Genomic DNA, 24,549 nt, shown 5'->3' with positions numbered 1-24,549 from the left:
GGTCGCGGGGGGGACGAATTGAAGCAAGCATTGTTGAGGTGACGCGATATTTCAAATTGACACAACTGAGAAAACAAAGCTTTTCATTTCTTGAGACAGTTTGCTTTTACCCATTTATAGATTTCGTAACAATAATAAATTGGTTCTGCCCCAGTAGGCCAGCACTTCGCCAGACTTGCCGGCTTGTAGTTGAGTAGGGTCATCGATTCCCTTGGTTCTCGCCACGCGCTATTTTTTTTCTATTTTTGTTTTGTGAAAATTTAATTATAGTAAAATCTCCATATTACCAAAACCTTCACCTTCAAAGCTCGGAAAAACACTCATCAATTACCCTCTAAACCACTCCATATCAATGGTTTCTAACTAACTATGAGAAAGCTTACTTGTAATCTAATAAAGCAACTAAACCACCATTTTATTTGCTTTGTAGTTCTGGCACAAATAGAGGAAAGGGTGGGTAATACTAAACAGCGTGTACAGCAGCGGCAGATTAGATATTTTGGAAGTCGAGTGTTGCTGAGTCACATTGATGAAATTTGTGGGGGTTCTTCTGGAAGTAATGAGCAAAGCTAGCCATGTCTGAACCCTTCACCAAGGGACTGGTTTATCGGTTCAAGCTCATCAAACTTCTTTAACCCTGTTGGTTCAGCGAGATCTAGCCACCTAAATCTCACAAACCACATTCTTAGATTGTGCAAAATGCACCCAACCCACAGAAATTCACTAACAATTTGTTGGACAGTAATTTCTTCACCTTTGTATTCATTAAACTCATGTATTAAGGTTGATTCAATAATTTAGTCCCTACTTGCCCATGGCTCTTCAATGCAACCTTCAAGTAATTGTCCTCCAATCCTTCTAGTCCACACATTGACTCTATTAAGAGCATGAATGGCAGGCATTTGCCCCACCAATAGAACAGCATTCAATACCTACCTGCTTGAAACGATTCATTGAGGTGGCCACTGGTCACTGTATTGTTAACAGAGATGCAGCCTAAAATAACTGGTTATAAACTAAAGTTGGAAACCAGAAAAACATCAACCACTTATGGTGGTTTGATTTATACTGTAGCTGTCGGTAGCTGCAATAATAAAACAATATAAGCCAGGGACTCATTCAAGATCTAGTTAGAAGATATTTTTGCTTTCAGTACTGTTTGATATCATTAATCCATTGCAATAATGCATAATTCTGTTCATGGCCAACTTTATTTTCAATATTTTCCCCACACTAACTTTCAATGTCTCATCATGCAAGGGATGGTCTACCCCATTAAACAAAGAGAATTAATCTTCATTTGAATGAATGTACTAGAAACAAGTTTTTATCAAAATCCAAATGAGTAAATGACCAAGTCATCAAACCGCTACTTGACTTTGTTAGTAGTAATCCGTTTCGTGTCAAATATTCAGCTGTAAGCATCTTACTAATTAAATACCTACTTGATGAATTTCACTTGGCAAGAGATGAACCATTAATAAATTTAATTCCGTTTACAGAAGAATCAGAAAAGAATTACATACTTCAGAAAAGATGCTGATCTTCAAGAATCTGTTTTACGATCAACTGGAACGTTGACAAGACTCTCTGGATCTGTTCTAACTGTTGAAGGCAAGTCTACAAGCATATTTGGAGGGGCAAAGTACATATGTAGTGACATCATGCAAACAATGATTCCCAAGAAAAGCTGCAAGAATGCCAAGAAAAGAGAAATAAATGCTCCAAATTTTAGTAATAACAAAATTGGCAGTAAAACTGCTGGAGGAGTCCTGGATTTAGTTTCTGTACGTTTCAAGAACTATATTCACATAAAATGATTAAAACAGATAGGATAAACCATAAATCACCTAACAAGTTGATGACATATTCTGGACTATATGTGTGTGTGTGTACATGTGAGCATTTTTCATTAACCATGAAATAAAAAGCCCCATAGAACATACATTTAACACCAACATCCAGGTTGGAACACTATGTTACAACAACACACTGAGATATATCTAGTTCAGACTAACTTCACAGCAAGGAACCCTACCTGAACTGTTGGCTTGAAACTGAAGAGGAACACAGATAGAACCATTGTCAATAGCATGGCCATCGATGTGGAATACACCTAAAATAAGTAAAAACAAGTATTCTTAAGAACTTGAAAAAAATGGATGACTTCCATCCAAAATTTCAAATCAACATATAGCAGTTGAGAAAATCTAGAAGCATAAAACACATCAAGGAGAAATCTCCAGGTTAAAGAACCTATGAAGAAATGACATTCACCCACGATAGCACAGACAACCAGACAAACAATCAAGAACAGTTAAAAAGAAGATACCTTAACTATATTGTCAGCATATTTCATTAACCAGGAAACCAAAAGCCCAGTAGAACCTAGATTTAACACAACCATCCAGGTTGTAACACTGTATCCATTAAATAGCCTTTGCCACCAAGGTCCTTTCTCAAATCCACCTCTAAAATCATCCAACACAAGCCGTGCCATATTGAAGATTGCACCAAACCTGGAAGAAGAATGTTAAATCAGAATGAATGGACCAACCAACAACCATGTTAATTCTTTTGAATGGCTTGAGCTTTGCAATACATCAACAAATGTTGATTGGTGACAATATAAGATTGCAGAAATAAAAAAGGTAAAAGATGATATTCTTTATTGATAATAATATTTTCCTCAAACTAATGTGGCAATGAGCATTTTACAAGAAAATGATACCTACGTGTACAACTGTACATTCTGCCAGTATAAGCTGTCATTGTTCTTCTTCATCAAGAACTCCGTATAAACACCAGCCAATGCTGAAAGACAAGCAGACAAAATTCCTAACATGTATCCTTGAATTGGTGCTGAAAAGAGGGAGTCACATGAAGCCTCTCCACATCCTTTGACCTTAATAAAGATAAGAAGGATAATTCAAATTGAGAAACCGATGATTAGTCTTGACTAAATTTTTAACAGAATAGAGCTTTCACCAAAAGGAAACAAGAAATTTCAAAATTTACTAAGAGATAGAATGCTTCAAGAGCACATGTGATTGATTGGTCCTAATGAGATAGCTTTTTATAAAGAGATGTTGCATTCTTAACTAAGCTATTGCTCATTGCTTTCCTTCTAATCCTCCCCTTTTTTCATTCCTTTCTTACAATTTTCTAAATGAAACTAAAGATATTATTCACTTTACTACATGCAAGGAAAATGATCACATCAACTAGTTCTTCCAACTTTTTTTATTTGATTTCTACATACTTGCTTCAAATCAAGTAAAATCATTGCCTGATTTCACATTTTCACATGGGACTTAAGTTTGATGGACCAAAATACATTATATTTACTCTTTTATAGACTAATTTTCCAACAGTCGAAACAGATTGCTCTAGCATCACAATATATCTAGTTTTCTAGTATGCAAATCGTTGAGAACACCTTAAACTTAAGCACCCATAACTTTTCTAGTATCACAAGTCAAAATGTTGCACAAAGTCTCAGTACAAAACATATATAATTTAGTTAGACATCTGGAGTACCTGACTTGTGGTTGTTCCAACAGCCAATAAAACAATGGCCATCCATTGTAAATTAGTGAGCTTCTTCTTAAGAAACAACCTAAATCATGAAACAACAGAATCTGCTCATTCATGAGAACATGGACATCGAATACTGTCACCGCATGGAAAAAAGAGAGTTCAAATATAAGAAACTGAAAGCAGCACCTGAACAAGATTCCAGTAGTGACAATCTTCAAGTTGCCCATTATCTGATACGTGGACGTATCGACATACATAAGAGTAGCAAACTGGACATTATTATGGATTAAGTAAATGATTGAAGGAATCGGGAACAGACGAACGCTCTTCCAATCCGTCGTCATTTTCGCAGGAGGTGATTTCTTACACTCTCTCCAGAGAAAAACACTTGATACAATAAGCTGTAACCAAAAATAACAAAAAAACAGTAAAATTAACCATCCATTTTAGATCTAAATTAAGAAAGTTCAGTGGAAATTTGAAGTACCTTGAAAACCTCAGCAAGGAAAGGAACGGTGGCGTAATCATATTTATATTTGCCATTGCTTTGTGATAGAGTAGTTAAAATCCCCTGCCAAACATTCGAATATATTTAGATCCAACAGTCATTTTATGTGATTACGGTTACGAATTTGATGGAGGAAAGTAGGAAATCTTCGGGAGTGCGGAAAGTAAAAAAGAAGAAGGGGAATTAGGAGATTGGACGAATAGTAAAACTGACCTGAGAGCTAGTGAGGACGGTGAGGAGAGAAGCTACTAAGTACCACTTCATTTTCACTTCTTCCAATCCGCGTCGGGAAGCAGAAGCATTGTCATCTAGATGTCCTAGAGAGCGACGAGTACAGAGACGGAGAGGAAGCATCCACCGTTCCAGCACTGAGCAGCTGATAGAAGTGGAGCGTCGTCGTTTCTTGCTTTGCGCGTGAGACGCACCGTTTGTCCTCTTCTCCTTCTGTCTGTTAAAACGCAGCGTTTACATCCCAGATCCAGATCTAGATTGGGCCGATCGCTGCCAAATAGTTGTTATTCTCTCCCCTTTTTGTTGACCATTTTTCTAAGCCTTTGGGCCGTTGGAATGCCCCATTTCCATGTGGCATAATTCAATTTTGCATTCTTTTCTTTTCTTGTTAATGAAAAAAATCTAATTAGAAATTACCTTGATTAATCATTTTCTTTTAATTTTGATTGCTCATTATGATATATTTATTACTTATTATATATATATATATATAAGATGTTTTTACATTAAAATTGCATAATCATCATTATTTTTTTCAATTGTGACATTTTTTTATTTTTAAAATCAAAAATATTTTTTAAAAAAATTAAAACTTTTTAATCAAACTTATTTTTTAAAACATTCAAAATTATTTTATCCTTCCAACAAAAAATACTAATTAAAACTCCAATTAATTTTTATATAAGAGAGAACACTACGATTCGAACTTAAGATTTTTACTCAAATCTCATCATGCGTCTCTACTTATCTTAATTTTTTTTTTTAATTTTAATTAAAACAGTAAATACTATTAATCTCATCTATATTTCATTTCATCCGTACAAAAATGGTAAACAAATGCAATCCAAAACAAGAATATCGAAACTGGCGGGAACACCATGACACGAAGCTGACAAGTGTTGGGTGGTGTTAGTTCCATGTCGAAACAACTTTGCTCACAATCATACACACCACCAACACACACTTTTCCCGGAGAAAACAACTACTGCTAAATTTAAAATCATCTTCTTTTGGTTCTCAATGAGTTAAACAGGAAATCACTTTTCTTCCCTTTGCTCGAATTTTTAAGTTCCTTTTCTATTCTTTGACATCCGTTACATAACATTACATGTTAGTTCATTGAATTCTGATCTGATTGTAGGAGATAAACCTTTTTTGGGTTTTGGAAATTGGGTTCTTTGCATAATTGCACTGGCCTTTGCTGAATTTCTGTTGGGAGGATCCGGTGGAAACTAGCTGTTCTCTGTTTTGCTACTGGTTGTGGGATGTGGCACATTGCCAAAACTAAAGAAAGCTTGAATTTCTTCTGTTCCTATATTTTGATCCAGGAAAGGAAGCTTGAGTGTTTTTCACAATCCTTGATCTGAAAGGAAGCCGTTTTTGGCCTATTTTTCTATGGTAAGCGGTGTCATGTTTAGTCTCACATCTGTTTTATTTGATGTTTTCTTTTAGATTGCATCACATCATGAACGTGATTATTAACATCTACCCTTTTGGTAGAGCCTCCTGGTTTTAGACCAAAAATGGAGCAATTTCGACAGATCGGGGAGGTGCTAGGGAGTTTGAAGGCTTTAATGGTATTTCGTGACAGCATCCAGATCAACCAGAGGCAATGCATTTTGTTACACGATATGTTTAGTTTCGCATACAGATCGATAGCAGATGAAATGAGAGAGAACCTGAAATTTGAAGAAAGGAACATCAAATGGAAAGTTCTTGAAATGCCTTTCAGAGAGCTCCACAGGGTTTTCAAAGAAGGGGAAGCCTACATCAGGCAGAGCTTGGAATCCAGAGACTGGTGGGCTAAAGCCATTACTCTCTATCAGAATTCGGATTGCGTCGAGTTACATATCCATAACTTGCTTTCCTGCATCCCTGTTGTCATCGAAGCAATCGAAACTGCAGCAGAATTATGTGGTTGGGAACAAGATGAAATGCAAAAGAAGAGGCGGGTGTACTCCAACAAGTACCATAAAGAATGGATTGATCCTCAGCTTTTCCAGTGGAGATTTGCAAAGCAGTACCTTATTACACAAGATTTTTGCAATAGGATTGACACTGTTTGGAAAGAAGATAGATGGATCCTTCTAAACAAAATCCTGGAAAAGAAAAGCATGGGTTCGAGAAAGCAGGAGCGCAAACTTGCAGATTTGCTTTTGAGAAACTTAGATAGTTCAGAGTCTTTGAATGGGAGGCTCTTACCGAGTACAATGCTATTAGGGTCTAAGGACTACCAGGTTAGACGGCGGCTTGGAAACGGGAGTCAATATAAGGAGGTCTACTGGTTAGGTGAAAGCTTTGCTTTGAGACATTTTTTTGGAGACGTAGAAGCAGTAGCTCCTGACATTTCTTCTTTATTATCTCTTTCCCACCCAAACATACTGCATTTCCTCTGTGGATTTACTGATGATGAGAAGAAGGAATGTCATTTGGTCATGGAACTAATGAATAAAAGCCTTCGCAACTACGTAAAAGAGATTTGTGGCCCAAGAAAGCGAGTACCATTTTCTCTTGCGGTTGCTGTTGATCTAATGCTTCAAATAGCGAGAGGAATGGAATATCTCCACTCAAATAAAATCTACCACGGTGATTTAAATCCTTCCAACATTCACGTCAAGTCAAGAGGAATGTTCACGGAAGGGTACATGCAGGCAAAGGTTTCAGGATTTGGCTTATCTTCCATAGTTCATTTACCACAAAAGAACACATTGATGAACCAGAATGAAACCCTGCCATTCGTCTGGCATGCTCCAGAGGTTCTAGAAGAGCAGGAGCAGACAGGAAGTAAAGGGAATTCAAAGTACACAGAAAAAGCTGATGTTTACAGCTTCGGAATGATTTGCTTTCAGCTTCTAACTGGAAAAGTCCCATTTGAAGATAGCCATCTTCAAGGGGACAAAATGAGCCCAAACATCAGGGCAGGGGAGAGGCCATTATTTCCTTTCCAGTCACCAAAATGTGTAACCAACCTGACCAAGAAATGTTGGCATGCTGATCCAAATCTACAGCCTAGCTTCTCATCCATCTGCAGAATTCTTCGGTATGTAAAACGGTCCCTTCTAATGAAGCCTGATTATTATAACAACCAGTCAGAATTACCAATGCCAGTGGTGGATTACTGTGACATTGAGTCAAAGCTTCAACGAAAATTCCCCACATGGGAGGCTTCCAATCCGTTACCTATATCACAAATCCCTTTTCAGATGTTTGTTTATAGAGTACTGGAAAAGGAGAAAATAGGTCATTCTCTCAAAGACACTTCAGAATCAGGAAGTGACAGAACTTCAGTTAGTGGGGATGAAAATGCCACTGCTGATGACCCATTGTCATCAACAACTGAGAGGAGGTCCTTACCTTCGCCTGAATCGACTCCCAGGAGACTTTCAGCATTGAAAAAATCTCCTGATATTAGAGCAAAACATCCAGGTAATTTACTTTTAAGGACAATGCATGATTTCTAAATGACTTCTTCATGATACCATTGATATAGCACCGCAGGCACTCTTTTCATTCATGGTTTGTCATTTATTTTCCTTCTGACCTCTGAAGGACAGTAACTGGTACAAAGAATGGAATGGCTTCAGCTTTTCAGAATGTTTTTCAAGTTAAAATATAGCCCCCATGTCTAGGCATTGCAAATATTGTCAACTTATGTTACATTAGCTGCATGGTTTTACTTTAATGATAAACTCTCTCAGTAATATTATCTCCATGCATATGAATAGTTTTTCTGTTCCTGATACAGTGTAAAGTTTTCGACCTAGAAGGTACTCGTGCCTGTGTGCTGTATCGGTAGCACCAACTTAAGACCAATCAATATAAGCAAGAACTAACCTGAATTTAGAAAAAATCATCTAATTCTCTTTTTCTTAAATCATATACACACAAAAAAGCATCTTCACCTTCTTATCCCTAAATCATATTCTTACTTTAAAGTATTAGATTTATAAAGATTGGCAAAATTTTTTTTATGGATTTTGCTCAACCTGTCTTTTTTCAGTGACACCAAAAGGAAGAGCAGTAAGACCTCCTCAACTGAGCCGTTGTGGGCGCAGTTTAAGAATGAATTCAGAAAGCCAGCTACTTCTAACAAGTCCAAGAATACGGAGGACAGCATCCGGTCATGCCTCAGATTCCGAGCTCTCCTAGCCTTCAACACTTTGAGCACTCAGACACAGAAAGAAAGCTGATCTAGTTTCCAGTGATTAAATGCTTTTCCAGATCAATTATAGTGAAAAGCACACCTCCAGCTGAAGATATAACCGAGTGACAAAGATAGGATTCAAACAGCAATCACAAAGAGTAGGTGTTCAGACTTTATTGAATTAAATGCAGGAACACATTAGCTTGCATTGGCTTACTCCTTACATCTGTATATTTAGAATTTGTGCTGAACAATCATAGTCTTTAATGCATGAAAGAGAAACATTTTTCGCTACAACTTTAGCAGAAACTATTCATCCACACAGAAGATGCTCAACAGAAATAATAAATTCTCTAAACCGGTTCAAAAAGCAGATCAGTTTTGTTTTATACCTTTATTATATCTCTTAGATAAACTTCAGAATGTTTACATAATTGTATTCAATAGATCTATATGGTTTGTACCGGTTATTCCTGTTTCCATGCAAGCAGAGGCTTGATTCATTTTATCCATATGCAGAAAGGAACCATATCAGTAAAACAATCAAATCCTAATACTGCCATTAAATACATGGAAAATAGTACATAATTGCTACTATAGCCCATAAAGAGAAACATAAAGGTTACATTCAAAGGGATTTCTGATTCACAATTGTAGGAAGGTCCCTCACATTCACAGGAAAACTATACATTACATCACAATCAGAAATGATACTTATTTATTGACAACAACAAAAAACTTTATTGAACTGATCAGAAAGGAAAAAATTTTTCTACAAAAAACAAAATGCTAGTGAAAATACCTTGCCAAAAACTGACAGTTGCATGCCTCTTGAAAAGAACTCATGTCTCAACCTTGAATGCATCTTCATGAAATTCTTGTGGTTCACATTCTTCATCCACTATAAATTTACCAGAACCTTTTTTGCTCATGCAATATTGCACCCAAATAAAGTTCCTGACGCCACTTCTCATCCATATTGTCATCCAACTTAAGCCCAACTCTGCTATCAACTTGTCCACAAGAGGCAGCAGAGATGAATCTGTAGGATCCATTAACTCAGAGTAATATCATCTTAGTCAATAACCTCCAATTCCGAGGGTTGGTGCCTGATGTTGCAACAGTTGAGGACATGTCTTCTTGACTTCCCTTGATATTTTCTTAACAGAAAGATGTAATACTCAATGGCCCTAGCAGTTTTGGCAGGAAAGCAGAAGTCATTGACCGCACCCAGCAGGAGTGGCAAACTATAATCTTCGCATGCATAGGCCACCATTGAAGGCAGACTCAGTTACAAGGAGGCTGCATGAGTGGTTGGCTCTCATTATTACCCTTCAGCCTTTGCAACTTTCTGCTTCCAACTCATTGTTTTTTTGAAGTGCATATAATCTATTTTTAGGACGGGTAAGCTAATAATAGATTAGCGAGCAAGACTAACTTCTGGAAAAGGCTTTCATCACACCAGTTTCAGTAGTTTAATACTTCCAGTTGAGTTGGCAGCAACAAGCATGTTTGACTTTTGTCTCCAACAGACACTTGAAACAAACTGCCCATTTTCGTCAGTGATTTGATTTCCAGAAATAGGATCAAGAGACCCAAACTTGTAGGAAGTGATTGGCATTGGCAGAGATCTATAATAACAATAAACCTGCAAAAGGGAAAATAATCATTGGAGATTAGTTTAGCTGTTGGTCAGTTATGTATGCATGCAAACCATTTCTGCTGTCACAACTCACTTCATAAACAATCAGAATTAACAAAACCCAGAAATGAACTATAAATTTAAGCACTTTATTTGTGATTAGACATATTTACCTCATTAGTCTCTGAACCACATGCTATATATCCATCCAAAACAGATAAACCCACAAAGTTCTGATCAAGCAGGAAACAAAGTGTTAGTGCTGAAAAATATACTCGATGCTCAAAATTTTTATGAGATGTAGAGAAAGTATTTAACCTTCTCATTTTTATGACCACTAAAGGTTAAGCCACAAGTACTGGAAGGCAATGCATCTGAACTGGTTTTGTTGAGATGCCACAGCTTCAGGGTGTTGTCGGTGGATGCAGAGAGAAGGGTTGTGGAATCCAAGAATTTGACATAGCTAACAGCTTTTTCATGGGCAGCTAATGTGCATAAAGGGATTCTAGCATGCCGAAGATCATAGCAATACACCTTGTAATCGGCAGATCCAAATGCCAACAGATGAGGAGAGAAAGTAGAGAACTGAACACAGCAGACATTTGCAGGGCTCCCTATGGTGCCAAGAGAACTTCTCTGCAATAATATCATTCAAATTTTTTTTGTCATAAACTTTGTGAAAAAGAAGTGACTATATGTTTTAGAACTATCCCAGATTGAAATGAAAAAGCAGGAGGTTGTAATCATCAGAGAACAGGAGACAAGTCAATTCTAAATTGACGTAAATAGCAATTTGTTACCAGTTGTCACCAACTATAATTGACGGTCATTTTAAAGGATGTCCATACCATGGTGATTTAAACAAAATATACAAGACATTTACTAAATCAATTAGACAAAGAAACCAACCAACTCAAAGGCTGGTAGCTTAACATGAACATGCTGGGAAATTTAGGCATAGGCATGTGGAGTAAGATGACAGTTTGGACGAGTAATTAGTGCAGTACATATGACCAGATCAAATAGAAAAAACTCATCAAATGACTTCTTAGAAGCCAATCCTATCTCACTCTATGAATGCATCTGGATGTGTGAATTTCTATGACTGAATGTATGCAACCATGCAAGTGAGGTGATTTGCATGTGCATCTGCAGCTGTGAACAGATGCAGATACAAGCATGTCTTCTTTCTATACTTGCTTTTCTTTTTTTCATTGATAGAGAATATTAATAACCTATATACCAACTCTGATTTATGAAGACACTGAAACTCTACATGCTACATGATGAGTGAGGCAGGAGAAAGCATACCTCATTAATGCTCCAAAGCTTCACAGAGCAGTCATCACTTCCACTGGCAAACTTTGTTGGGTCAGCTTGAGAAAAGTCAACAGACCATGCCCTCTTTTGGTGCTCAGTGTATTGACATAATCCTTGACCAGTTCCCGCATCCCATGTCTATACCCATAACATACCATATTATCAATAAAAAATATGGACAAGAGCATTTAACAACCTTAATACAATCATAAAACACTACAAACCAACAGAAAGCAAAAGGAAAATTAAGCATTTAGAAAGAAGTTTCTTAGTTGCAATTACTCTGCAATGTAGAACTCCAAAACAAAATTCAGCAGCTACGGCAATACTTCCCAAAAGTGAAGTGTGTGGTAGAAGTATGTGGGTCAGAGACATAAGCCAACAGAAATATACTGTTAGAAATTTGTGAGATACATCTTCAGTACAGCTATTCATAAAGTTAGATGCACCAGAAACCTATCACCACAATGAATTCATTTGCAACATAATCAAATTGAAGAAAAGATGAATTATATAAATGGCTCTTAGATCATTTGGCTAGATAGCTTCGGTAGGACACATTGCAGAAAAGCATTTGATAGAGTCCAGCTAAAGTTCATAAATCTGATGTAACTATGAACTACTTGAGGCACAAAGCAATAATTAGTTATTCAAAAATAGGATATGCTGGCTTCATTAGGTATTATATTCAAATTAGCCAAGTAACATTCTCGAGAGGAATGAGGATTGAGGGGTGAATATTCTCAATCGGCCAACACAAAAATTTCATCCTCTGACCATGCAATTATAGAAGAAAGTATAAGGTATAACCAGAAGAAGTCAATAAAATGCACCAAAAATAGGTATGACATTCATCAAGAAAAAGAATTTACCACTCTATTACAATTGCACCAATGAAAATTTTGAATGATGGATCATTAACGTCTAAAAAATTGAGCACTATCTTTAATGGTTGTTGAGATAAAACTGAATACGTTATTTGACTTAAATTCACATCAAGGTATCTTTCAAGGAGAACAGGATAATTACCTGGACAATACCATCATAATCAGTTGAAGCCAAATAATTCTTTATGTAGTTGTTCCAGCAAACACAGCTAAGCTTTGACTTGTTTGACATCTCAACCACAGGATAGTGGACATCAATAGAGTCATTCATAAATGCATCAAACTCAAAAATCTTGATTCTCTTAGATATGCCAGCAGTAGCAATATAATCCTCATCACGGTCAAAACTGAGAGTGCATATCACATTTGCAGAGTTTAGAAGGTCCCCTTTTCTTATTGTTCCACACGCTTCAAACTTGCTATAGCAAGCAAACTTGCACAAACCTTCAAAAAAGACCCCGAGGGGATCAATAGATTTCTGATTCATTCTCATCTCACCATTTGCACTTTGCACCTTGGACAACCTGTCTCCATTCCTCAGCAAGTCTTTATTAAAGCACGCTGCAGCATCAGGTTCTGAAGAATGGATTTCGGATCTCATGGAGAAGTACGCATGCTCAAGCAGCCTGATATTTTTTGACAACCATCCTTCATTTACCTCTGACTTCAAATTTGATCTATAATGAGCAACTGATGTTCTGGGGTCTTCAAAATGCAACCAATTTTTTCCTGCATCAGGAAATTCATTTTGTTTCTGAGGGAAAACTGAAGATGTCTTTAATAAGTGCCTTCTTTCAGCCTCCTTAATATCTTCTTCTAAGAACCTAATATCTTCAATCAATTTGGAGGCATGCTTCTGCTTTTGTTCTTCTAATCTAATTAGAAACTGAGGTAATATCTCTGATTCCGCCATATCACTATCAGGAGATTCTGATAAATTGTTCCCACAAAACCATTCTTGGGATCCACAAAATAAATCAGACTGCAAGATTTCCCTGTTTTGTACAAAATTTGAATGTACTTAAAGGACTAAAACAAGCAGAATCTACATTAAATCATCATGCATTGCAGTATACAACATAACCTACATACCAACAAAATGAAGCACAAGCACTTGCAATTGTAATAACATCAATTTATTTAGGAAGCCAGGAGATGACAGTAAAAACAATAATTTACGTGCATGCTAGCGAAAGAGAGACCCAACCAAATGAATGTTACAACCTCTTTTAATCCTCTACGTGATGTATTTAGATGATCCTTAATATCTTAAAATATAAAATGACAGCTTAGGTTCTACTTATGCCTACTCAAACGATCTCATATTGCAGAAAAAACATGTTACTACATTAATTTTACATGGGAAGAATACAAGAATAACAAAACACATTACATGATACTATGTTAGGTCGGCTTAAGTTATGGACGTAGACAGACATCATGTTCAAAATATTCGAGAACCATGAAGTTCGGCAACTTAGCATTTAAATTGTCCTAGTCACAAGGCATGAATGTTGATAATTAACAAGTACACCTAAACCTCAGAAATTATAACAGAATATCTTTTTTTTAAGGTAATAATACCAGAATATCTAAGCTATACATTAAGAGGGATTGAGCTGGAAAATTTATCTTGTGTCAGCATTTATATTCACTACACTGCATATGTGAGAGTATGCCATCACAACTACAGAAGTATCAAATATATTTATGCTAGGATTAGCAGAGGGTCTGAGAAAGGAAGACACAAACTGTTTACTCCCCTTAATTGCAACCGCCAATGACACTGTAATGTTTCGATCCAATGAAGGCTTTTAAATTTACCAGTTTTGAAATAAACAGAAAAGCTATAAATCTAGTAGTTACTGCAGATGAATGGCAGATAATAAAAGCTTCATGGATACCTAGTTGTTGGACGAGACAAAGGTTTGGGGTGAAGAAGCCAAAGACAAAAGCCAGCTTCCTTCGGATTTTCTGAAAGGAACTTTGGTGGAAGAATCCTCTGGCTCATATCCAGCATCATTGCAGAATGCAGCTCCCATGATTCAAAACAACATAGCAACTGATAGAAACAGCCCACATTAGTTCAAAGGATAGACTTTCTATCAACTCCAGAGATGAAAATGTAGCAACTGAGAAAAATGTTTTTAAATTGCCTTACAATAATTGAGCACTATTGGAAAGGAATAACAAGATTACTAAGAACTGATATTGTCCTGGCACAACTTTTCTGATGCATTCTTGAAAAGTTATGTTGAAAGCATGCTCAAGCTGAAGGGAATACACAGACAGCGGATTTAAAGAAAAAACAGATATGTTCAAGGATTCTGTCTTTCTTAGTCCAAATGGATTGGAAGTGACCACATACTTTAATAATAAAGACTTATAAGTTTCAATGTGACAAAAATCTCAGATGAATTCAATTTAAAATCTATGGTAAGACTCAAAAACAAGTCTTACACTTATTCTTGAGCTAATATCAGGTTAGTAAATCATATACTATGCAGCAAAAATCAATGAAGGAATTCCAAAATACTAACAAATATGACAAATGGAATACTAATAAAAAACCTCACCTCAAAAAGAAAAACCCCAAGGCTATATATATTTGATGAAAATGTGCAGCTTCTGCCATTAAGCACCTCTGGGCAAACATACCACTTCTCTTCCGATTGTATAGCTGCAGAAATAGAATGTGAAACAGATGCAGTAGGGTAGCGGAAACTTGGAGGCTGGTTCAGAAAACAGTTAGAATCTTGCTTAACAGATGTATGAAAACCAATCTTATTTCCCATCTCAATCCTGGATTCATGGGGAGAGGTGAACTCTGTTTGGTGTCCAAGAGATCGCATGTTCTCATTGACCTTTAGCAGCTTTGCACGTAAACTACAATTTGCAGCATTCATACTTTCTTCCAGGAATCTTTTCCTCCTCAAATCACTATTTACAGCAGACACTAGTCCTTTCTTAGCAGATAGACCTGTATATGTAACCCTATTTGATGAGGATAAATAGAAACAGGATGGCTGTAAGTCTTGCAAGACAACTCCTTGGGAGTGTGCAGAATCCACCAACTTCACAATCTGCCAGAATAGAAGTAGGCTTTCAGCTTTATCCTCTTTACATCTCCCTCGTTTTAGCCATTCTCTCAAAGTAATTCCATTGGGGCAAGGTGCAGTAGCAGACCTATCAACCCCAAGTAAACAAGGCTGGTCATTGTCAGCAGTTGTGCAAGATTCTGGATCTCTTCTAACAATACCCTTTCCCTTCAAACCTTTCTTTACAAATAACTGTGAAAAGCTAGGCCTAGTTGACGTTTTCAATGGAGTAGCTGCAACTGACGATGTATTGCTTGAGATAGCCATGTTGTCTGTAGCCTTCAAATGCAAAGAAATTCCTCCAGTTGTTTGATCAGTATCCTTGCTCTTTTGGTTCTCATAAGACATTCTCGCAAGCTGCTCTTTCGCTCTCAACAACACGTGATCAACGTTTCCATCTAAAGCCTCATGTTCAGACATACTTTCTAAATGATGCATTCGTTGCCACTGACCCTGCCTTAAGTTGCTTGAGCTCTTGGGCAAACTTAAACCTGAGGTCTTATAGTTTTCCACTGTCAATTCTTCCACTGTAACACCTGTCTCAGTCTCAATCATAGAAGAAGTGCTAGGGCATTGAGGTGCAAAGCCGCTAACATCGTTCACCGGCCAGTTTCTTCTCTGTGATTCATATATTTTCGGGGATTCCATCAAAATATGACCTTCTGATTTCAAGGGAAAATTGAAGCCTTTTCTTGTAAATTCAGTATTCTCAGCTATTCCACTTGCAGCCATTTGTTCCCCATCTCGTTCCATACTAGCCAAATAAAACCCGATTCAATCAATTTTGGTACTTTACAGTACATTACAAGAACAACTACCTACTACAAACATAATAAAAAATAAAAATGAAAGGCTGTGAAAAGCTAGAAATTCATTGTATTTACACAGAAAAACAATCGTATGCTGAGTTCTACATTCAAGAAGTTATCTACTAGTCAATGCATCATCTCTAGCATCAAAAAATTTCTAAATAAAAACAAACAATTTAAGTATAGCTTTAAACTTAAACCAAAAAATGGAAAATTCGGGTAATTAAAAGAATCAATTTACCTAGTTTTATCACATGAAAATATCTTCTCTTACAATCAAAGTCGTACAGAACAGCAAGAACTTCAAAATGATCGTGTGCAGGGCCAAAGAAGGAAAAAGAGAACAGGAGAAGAGTCAACTTACGCATCAAGGACCAAAGTAAATGCAATAATAGCAGAGAACGGTTAACCGTTACTCTCAATTCGGCAAACCACAAAGAAAAGAAGAAAGTGGTAAAACTTGCCAGAAATGGAAACGGAAAATACTATAAAATAATTGGGGAGTAAGAAAAGAATAATATTACGTATTAATAATAATAATAATATCTTGTCGATGCTCACACATTACAACAAAGGGTCATAAACAGAACAATGTCTTTTCAGTGTCTACTAGATATTTTTTTCTTTTTAGTATCTTTCATTTTAAAGCTAATTATAGCAAATTGTTCCATTTTTGCTTGGCCAATGAATTTTCCAAATTTATTTAATTTTTTAAATTTAAAATGTTTATGAAATATTAAATACAAGTGGGTTTCTTGAGCCACTTTGCTTAGCTCAGAGCCGTCTCAAACGTGAGGTAAAAAGTGCAGCCACGATATTCTTTCCCAGAAAATCTGACAGTCAAAAATAAAAAATTAATTCTATTATTTTAAAAAATGTTCGGCAGACTCTTCGACAAAATGCCCCTGGTTTCTTATTTATTACCAAATTTGCCATCCAACCCGCCCGGCGCTGTAAATGATGAACCCGAGGATTCGGAAAGCAAGACAGAAAGAAAGAGAATGTCCAAGGAAAGAAGTTACGGGTATAAGGGACCCCACTTGGGACGACAGAGACACCGTACGTGGCTCACGTGCAGGCATTTGGATTACTTCGGCACACGGTAGAGGGTGTCGGGGTTCAAACAAGCATTTGGTCGGGGACAGTCTCGCAGGGATTTGGATTTTTTCCAGGATTTTCAGACACAGCAGTGCCATCGAAGGGGCGGTTCTGTAATTTTTGTACAACTCCAGTGGCATTTTCCTTCTGCACGTAGCCGACTCTGTCCGGCAGCAGCGGGACTGCAAGCACAGGAACGAGTAGTTCTTAACGAGCCACGTAGATTGTAGGCCCCTGGGTGGCGGCTAGCACGGGCAAATGCAATGCAAATATGCAATGGACCGCTGGGCTGGGCCTTAAATTGTCTTTGGAAATTGGGCCAATTAGAAATCATTTATTCCCCTATGATTAGTAAAACTGTTTCGACTAAAATGATGCTAAATCCATTTTAAAAAAAAAATATGCTAAATCGTAGACAACCTGTGACTAATATAGAGGGTTAAAGCCTGCTTCTCTATCTTCCTTTGGTGCATCAGAGAGGTTAAAATAGCTGAATTTGGCTCTATAGATTATGAGCCACCGCTTGCATTCTTTATAAGAAAATCTTTTCTGGTCACTACCAAGAAGAGTGCAGGTGGGGGAAAGAATCTTAACAACCCATCAAAAGGTAAAAAAAAAAATTCAGTAAACAAAATCATTTATAGGGGAGAACGGACATATAATTTTACTCGCTAGGGTATTCGATGCAATCGATAATTCTATGGTCGAAGTAACAGCCAGGTAAGGATTTTTTGTTTTTGGCTTTTTTCTTATGGGGGTCTTCCAGGCCCTGGTTTTTGGTCGATCAAGGGTAAATCTTGTCAAATTATGAGAGTGGATTTTATTTGGAGGGCATGGATATGTCGTCATAATCAAGATGCTGTTGGTACAGGTTGGAGACAGGACAACATGGAACAACCTGATAACGAAACAAAGCATGAAAGTCAGCTTGTGTTAGGTGACGTTGATGGTTTGCGGGAGCCCAACGCAACTTATCTTTCTGATTTGAATCTCCTGATGGTGGCTCTTTCACTGAGCTCTATACGCAACGAAGATTGCTTAAATTTGGTTGACACAGAGAAGACAAGTATTGAAGATCGGGAAGCTAATAAGGGCAAGGCCTACATACCCAGGTTACATTCCAGAAAACGGGAAACCAACGACGTAAAGCTCATGAGACGACAAACACAAAGGATCCAAACATCACCCAAGGATTTTAGGTAAGATTGTATATTTCTTTTGTACGTTACAACCGGTGAGACGGTTGGAATCTAACCTATATATTCCTCTTCTCTTGCCTTATGCTCAGGCACTGCAGAAAAATGTAGACAGGAATGTTATAAATAGGAAGAGAACAGAACAAGAAAAAGATACGATGAAGGAGAGAGCATGTAAAATATTCTTTTGATACAGGTTTTTTATTATTTTATTTTTGGTACTGTAGCATGTGAAATATCCTCTAGGAGCTTTTTCGTTGGCATTGTCGCTGTCGTCGAACAGAATCCATTAAACCCACTGTTAAGGGACAAAATAGAAACGGCAGACATCAGAGACGTTATTCCAGATGGAATTTGGTGACTGTTTTCTTTCACTTTCTGTTTGTAAGCTTTTGTTGCTCCACCCTGTTTCTTTGTCTTGCATTGGAGCGTTGCAAGATTTCCTTCTGCATTTTTCCAAAGTGGATCGAACTCTTTCATTCAAATGCACTGCTAAACGTAACAGTAGTATATGGAATTACAACTATGTGCCTATCTATTCTCGACCTGGGAAGTGGATAAACAAATATCTATGGTAACATTACGAGCTACGACACCATAATGATTATGCATGGATGCATTCACAACATAGAGCAACAATCACATATAGAAATTAAGGCCTGCGGTATAGTGCTTGACGGTTCATCCCAAGTTGCACATACTGATGAATAAACGGCATGCATGCTGAATTGTTGTCCTTGAAATAGTACGAAATCAAAATCCATCACCGGATATTTACCCTAGCAACAATACTTGACCTTAACTGACTGCATCTAACTTGTAAAGTTAAAAATTTCACTTCATATTAAAGCTCACCAATCTACTTATTGAGCAAAATGTCTACAACGCGGCAGAAAGAACACAATCAATATTGCAGAGAAGGCTTAGAAATTGCTTTCTCAGCTTTTATGCAGAGGCAGGCAAATGTGTTTCTTGCATTGTTCCTTCATCCTTATTGACACAGCACATGAATGAGGAGGAGCTGAAAGCTACAGCGTTCACAAGGAAACATAGGAAACCATGGGAAGAAATTATGGACAGGCTCGTACATGTGTCTCAACTCAAATTTTGTGAGACAAAAAGGTTAAAAAGACCATCCTAATTTACCTTCTCTATATCCCCTTGCCCTACAAAAATAGCACACATCCAATAACTACCAAGTTGAATTGGCCCCCATTTCAGTCCGATATTCTAATCTCAACTCCTAAAATGTCCTTCACCACCTCGTATGTCACAAATGCAATAGCTATTGATGGTACAACCTGGAAAAAGAAATGGATAAACAATATTAAATATGAAACATTGAAGGATGACATATATTTGTATATTCAAATCTACAACAAAATGCCAATTATATTAAAGAACCATCAACAATAGCATGCTATCAAGTATGTTCTTTTCAATACTAGAGAACAACATATAGTAAAGTCGTACTAGTGTACAACCAAAAAAGGGTGGAAATGTTACAGAATTACAAGCTTCAATAGCTAACCCATTCTGGGAAAATAAAGTCATTTGCATCAGTAAAGAAAAACGCTTAATGCAGTAAGTTTTTAGGGTATATGCAAGACAACCAAATGCATTCAGCCAAAGCAGGACTAGTACTCTTACTTCTAACTAGACCTCAATCTTTCCAAATCCACAAAAACTCATCAAGGATAAAAAACAAAAGAATGCAGAAGTCTTGATAAAGTCATGAACCTTTTGGTCTAGGATAATGCAAACTGCATACGAATCACTATTCTTCTTGACAGTTGAAGAAAACGAATAGAGATTAAAATATTCCTCATGCATTCAGTATATAAGTCTTCTCTTGTCCAAAGTAAAATTTCGTGTGAGATATCAATCAAATGAAAAAAAAAATGTAATTCCTACACTTATCTAGAAGTGAACAGAAATGAAAGAAAAGAGCCTGACCTTGACAAAATTAGGGACCAGACCCTTGTATAATGCTCCAAAGCCCTCATGTCGAACAGTTTTCCTGAATGCATCAATCATGCCAGTATACTCAAGAGGGCCCTTGTTCCTACCATCACCAGTGACAACAGAGGCAGCATCTTTCCATCCGACCATTTGCATTCTTCGGCGAATCACATCAAGAGGGTAAGCAACAGTTTGGCCAACAGTTCCAGCAGCAGCCCCGCAAGCAAGCCTTGTTGTCACACTCAACTCAGAGTCTTCAACCAATCCAAATGGTTTACTTTTGATTAACCAATCTTTTAGAGATTCATACACAGCAAAGTTCAGACCCACATATGGTATCTGCAAACGTAAGATGAGTTCAAAATCAACATACAACAAATAAAGTAAACATTCCTCTCTGTCAGGTTAGATAATGAATTCACCAACAAATAACTCACTAATCAAATTTGACCACCCAAGCATTATGCATAATTTGAAGGAGTGAGATGGATCTGACTAAAGACTAAGAACTTCGCATGATAAAAGGTAAAAACAACTACATAAAGGTTATTACAAAATTCAACAGAAAGTAAAAGGGGGTAGAATTTTATTTTAGAGGAGTGGAGATTTCATTAGTTATAAAACCCTCAGGAAGAAGGATGCTTCACTCCTCCCCACTTTTTTCTCTCTTCCAAGCCCTTATGTTCTTCCAAGAAGGCATGCTGTCATCACAGCCATTAACAAAAAAAAGCCATATAACTATGAAACTCCAAATAGAAGGAAATAATAACCCACAACTCCAATGACTGAAGGAAGCCAACCCTTGTACAATGCCCGTGGGCCTTCTTCCCGCAACACAGTTGACAGAGCATGGATCATTCCTCTATACTGATAAGGAGACCTCTCTGTCTGCAATATACACAATAAAATGATTAAATGCTCATGTCGCCAAACTACAAGGCACAATCCCTGATATCAGAGAAAGGAAATGCAGCAGCTTAAAACAAAATCAATATTTCATTTGAAGAATTAAAATATTTTTCAAATTTTATACAAATTAATTGAAGAACTAAGAAAGTTATGTCCAAAGTTTATTATTTACTACAAAATAGTCTCTTCCAAAGCTTAATCTTCATAACATTGAGATAGATTAAACAACAGATGAAACATCATGCATCTGCCAAGTAAAAAGATATCTAAGACAATACCTGTACAGTGAGCCTGCCTCGTACCATGTCCATTGGGTAAGTTGCAGACATGGCAATTATTCCAGCACATGCTCCAGCTCCAAGGCGTAAAAGGGGAGTGAGTTGAGCATCTTCTGCAGAATTAACAGCAACAAGAGGAACACTGGTATATGAGCTTTCAAGATTCCAAGGACACCAGAATACAAATTTCATGACATATATGGTAACATCCATGTAGAATATTGGTTTTCTATCCCATGAATGCAGTTCTTCATAACATTAATGAACTTATAGAACATAATTTTTAGTCGTAATAACAAGTTCCACAAGTTATTCCAAAGCCAATGCTCTTATAATACTATTATTATCATGCATGCAAGACCATATGAGCATGTAAAGGACATAAATTAACCTAAAATCATATGTGAATTCTTTATGTGTATCAGATAATGCAAACATGAGATGATTGCTCAGCAAAAAGATGATGACAATATCAGACATACCATTGCCAGTTTGCTGTTGATACAGATACAGTATTCCCCTGTCACAAACAATAACAACGAACCATCAGCAGAAAGAAACACGCCTTGGTACTTCAGTACAAAATTTGAACATGTACGGTAGAAGCAGTGCAAAGGAAGGAAAACTTAGCACCCTCATGGAATCTTATGACTGATAGATTGAAATTGCGTAACCAAAAACGTTTATGCTTAGTATTAGTATGAACATCCTTTTGTCCACAGTCAGACATGGATCCATTGTCAATATTTTAGGGACTAAGTAAACAGTAGCCTAAAAAACAAAACCAATTCCAGTATGATATTGACTCTAACTTAGCAATGAGAACAGAAGGGAAAGTGGAATCAGTTAGTCGACCAACAAAACAATAGTAACAAGTTGAATTGAACAGTGTTCAGGAGTCGTACTTTGAAGCTTGCTCATAGCTGAAGAACTTGACCGCAGAGTTTGGAACAATGCGCGCACAATTAGTACCATTGCCTTTGAAAAGTCCGCGAAAGCCTTCCGTTCTCCAAATGTACTTCAAACCTTGAATTGTTCCGTTGTATTTTATACTATGTGGATTCTGGACCTGCATTTGTTTGGCGCAAAAGAGATTAATCAATTCAGAAATTGAAGTATTTATTTTTCTTCATATAAATAAAAAGCAAATAAATTAAAACAAAAATGAACCTGAAGTAATATTTTTAAACGTTCCAAGGGAGCAACGGCAGTTCGTGACCTGCATATAAAAAACGATAAATTAAACAAAATATGCATTTCAAAAACAATTTTCATTTTTATTGTCCAATTTTAAAACTTGAGAAATTCAACGTTCTCTTCTTGGAAACAATTTCCATCAAGACAAAAAAACACTCCTGACAGAGAGAAAGAGAGAGAGCTCACACTCCACCGGCGACGCCGCCGGCGACGAGAGACTTGCAGATGCTAAGAACAGCATAGCTAGGGGCCTTAACGCCCTCTCTCGCGAGCTTCGCTTCCTCGGCTAGATTCACGATCGTCGAAACCGCGGATTCGCTAGTCTTCACATCCTCCGAAGCCATCGAAAACCAAAAACACACTCAAAAATCCTTTTAAGTCCTCTCTCGCCGCAAAACCCTAACTAGTGTTTTCTGGTAGCTTCAGGGGATCTCGGACTATCGCGAAGGATTACCCGGCGGTCGATCGGCTCGGATCTCCGAAGCGATTTAAAGCAAAAAAAGGCTCCGCATTTCTTTCTTCTCTTTTGTCTAGTTTTTGTGTCGTTGGTTTAAAGAAAGCTGTGGTGGTGACGGCTGCCTTGGGTGCTTGGGAAAGTGAGACCTCAACTCTTTGAGAGCGTGCGCGCCGTTGCTCTGAGAGCGCGTGGGGTTGAAAAAGTTCTTGTGGCTGGAAAAAAGGGCCTTCGGTGGTCACGTGGAGGTGTGAGAAGGGTTTTGTTAGGTAGGATTCATGCAAGATAAATGGGCGTGTTTGGGTTCAGTAAGGTTCCTGTTGTTACTGTTTTTATCTGTTTGGTCTTTCGTTTTTTTTATTTATTTTTTTACAAAAATTAAAATTTTAAAAAATATTTCTATAAAACAGAACATAAAAAACAAAAATGCAAAAATTTAAAAGGTTTCAAGGAGTGATGAAAGACAACTTCCGAAACTCAAGTCTAAAGTGTAGACTTTAGAACTCATGTAGTTCAAGGCTTTCAAACACAACTTAATTTTTATATAGTTTTATTTAAGTTTAATTGAGTATGAGTTCAAACCTAATATTAAAATATTACTTAACTTTACAAATTTGACAAAAGAACAAGTTAAGTCCAAATATTGTTCAAGGAAAATTCAAATAACTTATAAAAAAATAAATTCATTTCACATGTAACTGAATTTATTATGTCAAATTAAATTTAACATAATAAATTAAAAAATAATAATAATATATTAAAATTTTAACTGTGATTTTCATCAGGAAAATAATTTTCTTAGATGATTTTATAATTCAAAATGATATTCAATATTACAAAATATTCTTGCATTAATATCATTGGGTTTGAACATTAGACACATTTATAATTTAAATAAACAAAAATAAATAAATTTGAAGCATATTACAATATACCAAATTAATGATTGATCTGAACTTGATTACAAATTATGTTTTTTCAAAACACTAAAGACCGAACACACCAGGACTTGTTGGTGACAAAAAGGAGAAAACGGATTGGGTGAGCTGCTCCAATTATCTTGGGGTGGTCTCGGTAACACCTAATTAAATCGTTATTACGTTAGATGAGAAATAAATAAACCATAGCATAATTGGGAAACAACACTCGCGAGTGAGATATACATTCGGTACGGTTCCTACAGTTTGTGTTTTTATGTGTACTGCGTTTGCCAGAGAACGGAAACCTAGAGGATTCGTTTGACGGCGTTGCTCAGTTTACACGTCATGGCATCTTC

At 36.9% G+C, this 24,549-nt stretch overlaps 4 protein-coding genes and 1 long non-coding RNA gene across 5 annotated transcripts; 2 read left to right on the top strand and 3 right to left on the bottom strand.

Moving 5' to 3' along the window:
• LOC18614021 (CMP-sialic acid transporter 1) lies at positions 1,276-4,464 on the bottom strand. The gene is made up of 8 exons (XM_007051560.2): positions 4,262-4,464; positions 4,028-4,111; positions 3,727-3,941; positions 3,541-3,619; positions 2,736-2,905; positions 2,333-2,519; positions 2,039-2,116; positions 1,276-1,690 (listed from the first exon to the last, which is right to left on the bottom strand). Exons 1-8 carry the CDS (start codon positions 4,400-4,402, stop codon positions 1,547-1,549), a joined length of 1,098 nt encoding a protein of 365 aa, XP_007051622.2. The 5' UTR covers positions 4,403-4,464; the 3' UTR covers positions 1,276-1,546.
• On the top strand, positions 5,261-8,540 carry LOC18614020 (mitogen-activated protein kinase kinase kinase 7). The gene is made up of 3 exons (XM_018129324.1): positions 5,261-5,677; positions 5,780-7,705; positions 8,280-8,540. The coding sequence occupies exons 2-3, from the start codon at positions 5,803-5,805 to the stop codon at positions 8,426-8,428; spliced, it is 2,052 nt and encodes a 683-aa protein (XP_017984813.1). The 5' UTR covers positions 5,261-5,677; positions 5,780-5,802; the 3' UTR covers positions 8,429-8,540.
• LOC18614019 (protein SUPPRESSOR OF PHYA-105 1) lies at positions 8,959-16,123 on the bottom strand. The gene is made up of 7 exons (XM_018129320.1): positions 14,849-16,123; positions 14,177-14,334; positions 12,415-13,267; positions 11,377-11,523; positions 10,384-10,701; positions 10,239-10,298; positions 8,959-10,071 (listed from the first exon to the last, which is right to left on the bottom strand). The coding sequence occupies exons 1-7, from the start codon at positions 16,121-16,123 to the stop codon at positions 9,880-9,882; spliced, it is 3,003 nt and encodes a 1,000-aa protein (XP_017984809.1). The 3' UTR covers positions 8,959-9,879.
• Positions 17,741-18,852, top strand: LOC18614018. The gene is made up of 3 exons (XR_001926191.1): positions 17,741-17,997; positions 18,149-18,476; positions 18,566-18,852. It is a non-coding gene; the product is annotated as an uncharacterized LOC18614018 (long non-coding RNA).
• On the bottom strand, positions 19,291-23,474 carry LOC18614017 (mitochondrial adenine nucleotide transporter ADNT1). The gene is made up of 8 exons (XM_007051553.2): positions 23,006-23,474; positions 22,793-22,841; positions 22,528-22,691; positions 22,105-22,142; positions 21,623-21,735; positions 21,210-21,323; positions 20,430-20,774; positions 19,291-19,774 (listed from the first exon to the last, which is right to left on the bottom strand). Exons 1-8 carry the CDS (start codon positions 23,161-23,163, stop codon positions 19,691-19,693), a joined length of 1,065 nt encoding a protein of 354 aa, XP_007051615.1. The 5' UTR covers positions 23,164-23,474; the 3' UTR covers positions 19,291-19,690.

The sequence above is a fragment of the Theobroma cacao genome, chromosome 1, assembly GCF_000208745.1.
Source record: "Theobroma cacao cultivar B97-61/B2 chromosome 1, Criollo_cocoa_genome_V2, whole genome shotgun sequence".
NCBI lineage: Eukaryota > Viridiplantae > Streptophyta > Magnoliopsida > Malvales > Malvaceae > Theobroma > Theobroma cacao.
Note: the sequence above shows the minus strand (reverse complement) of the source record. Positions and strands in the feature narration are given on the sequence as shown.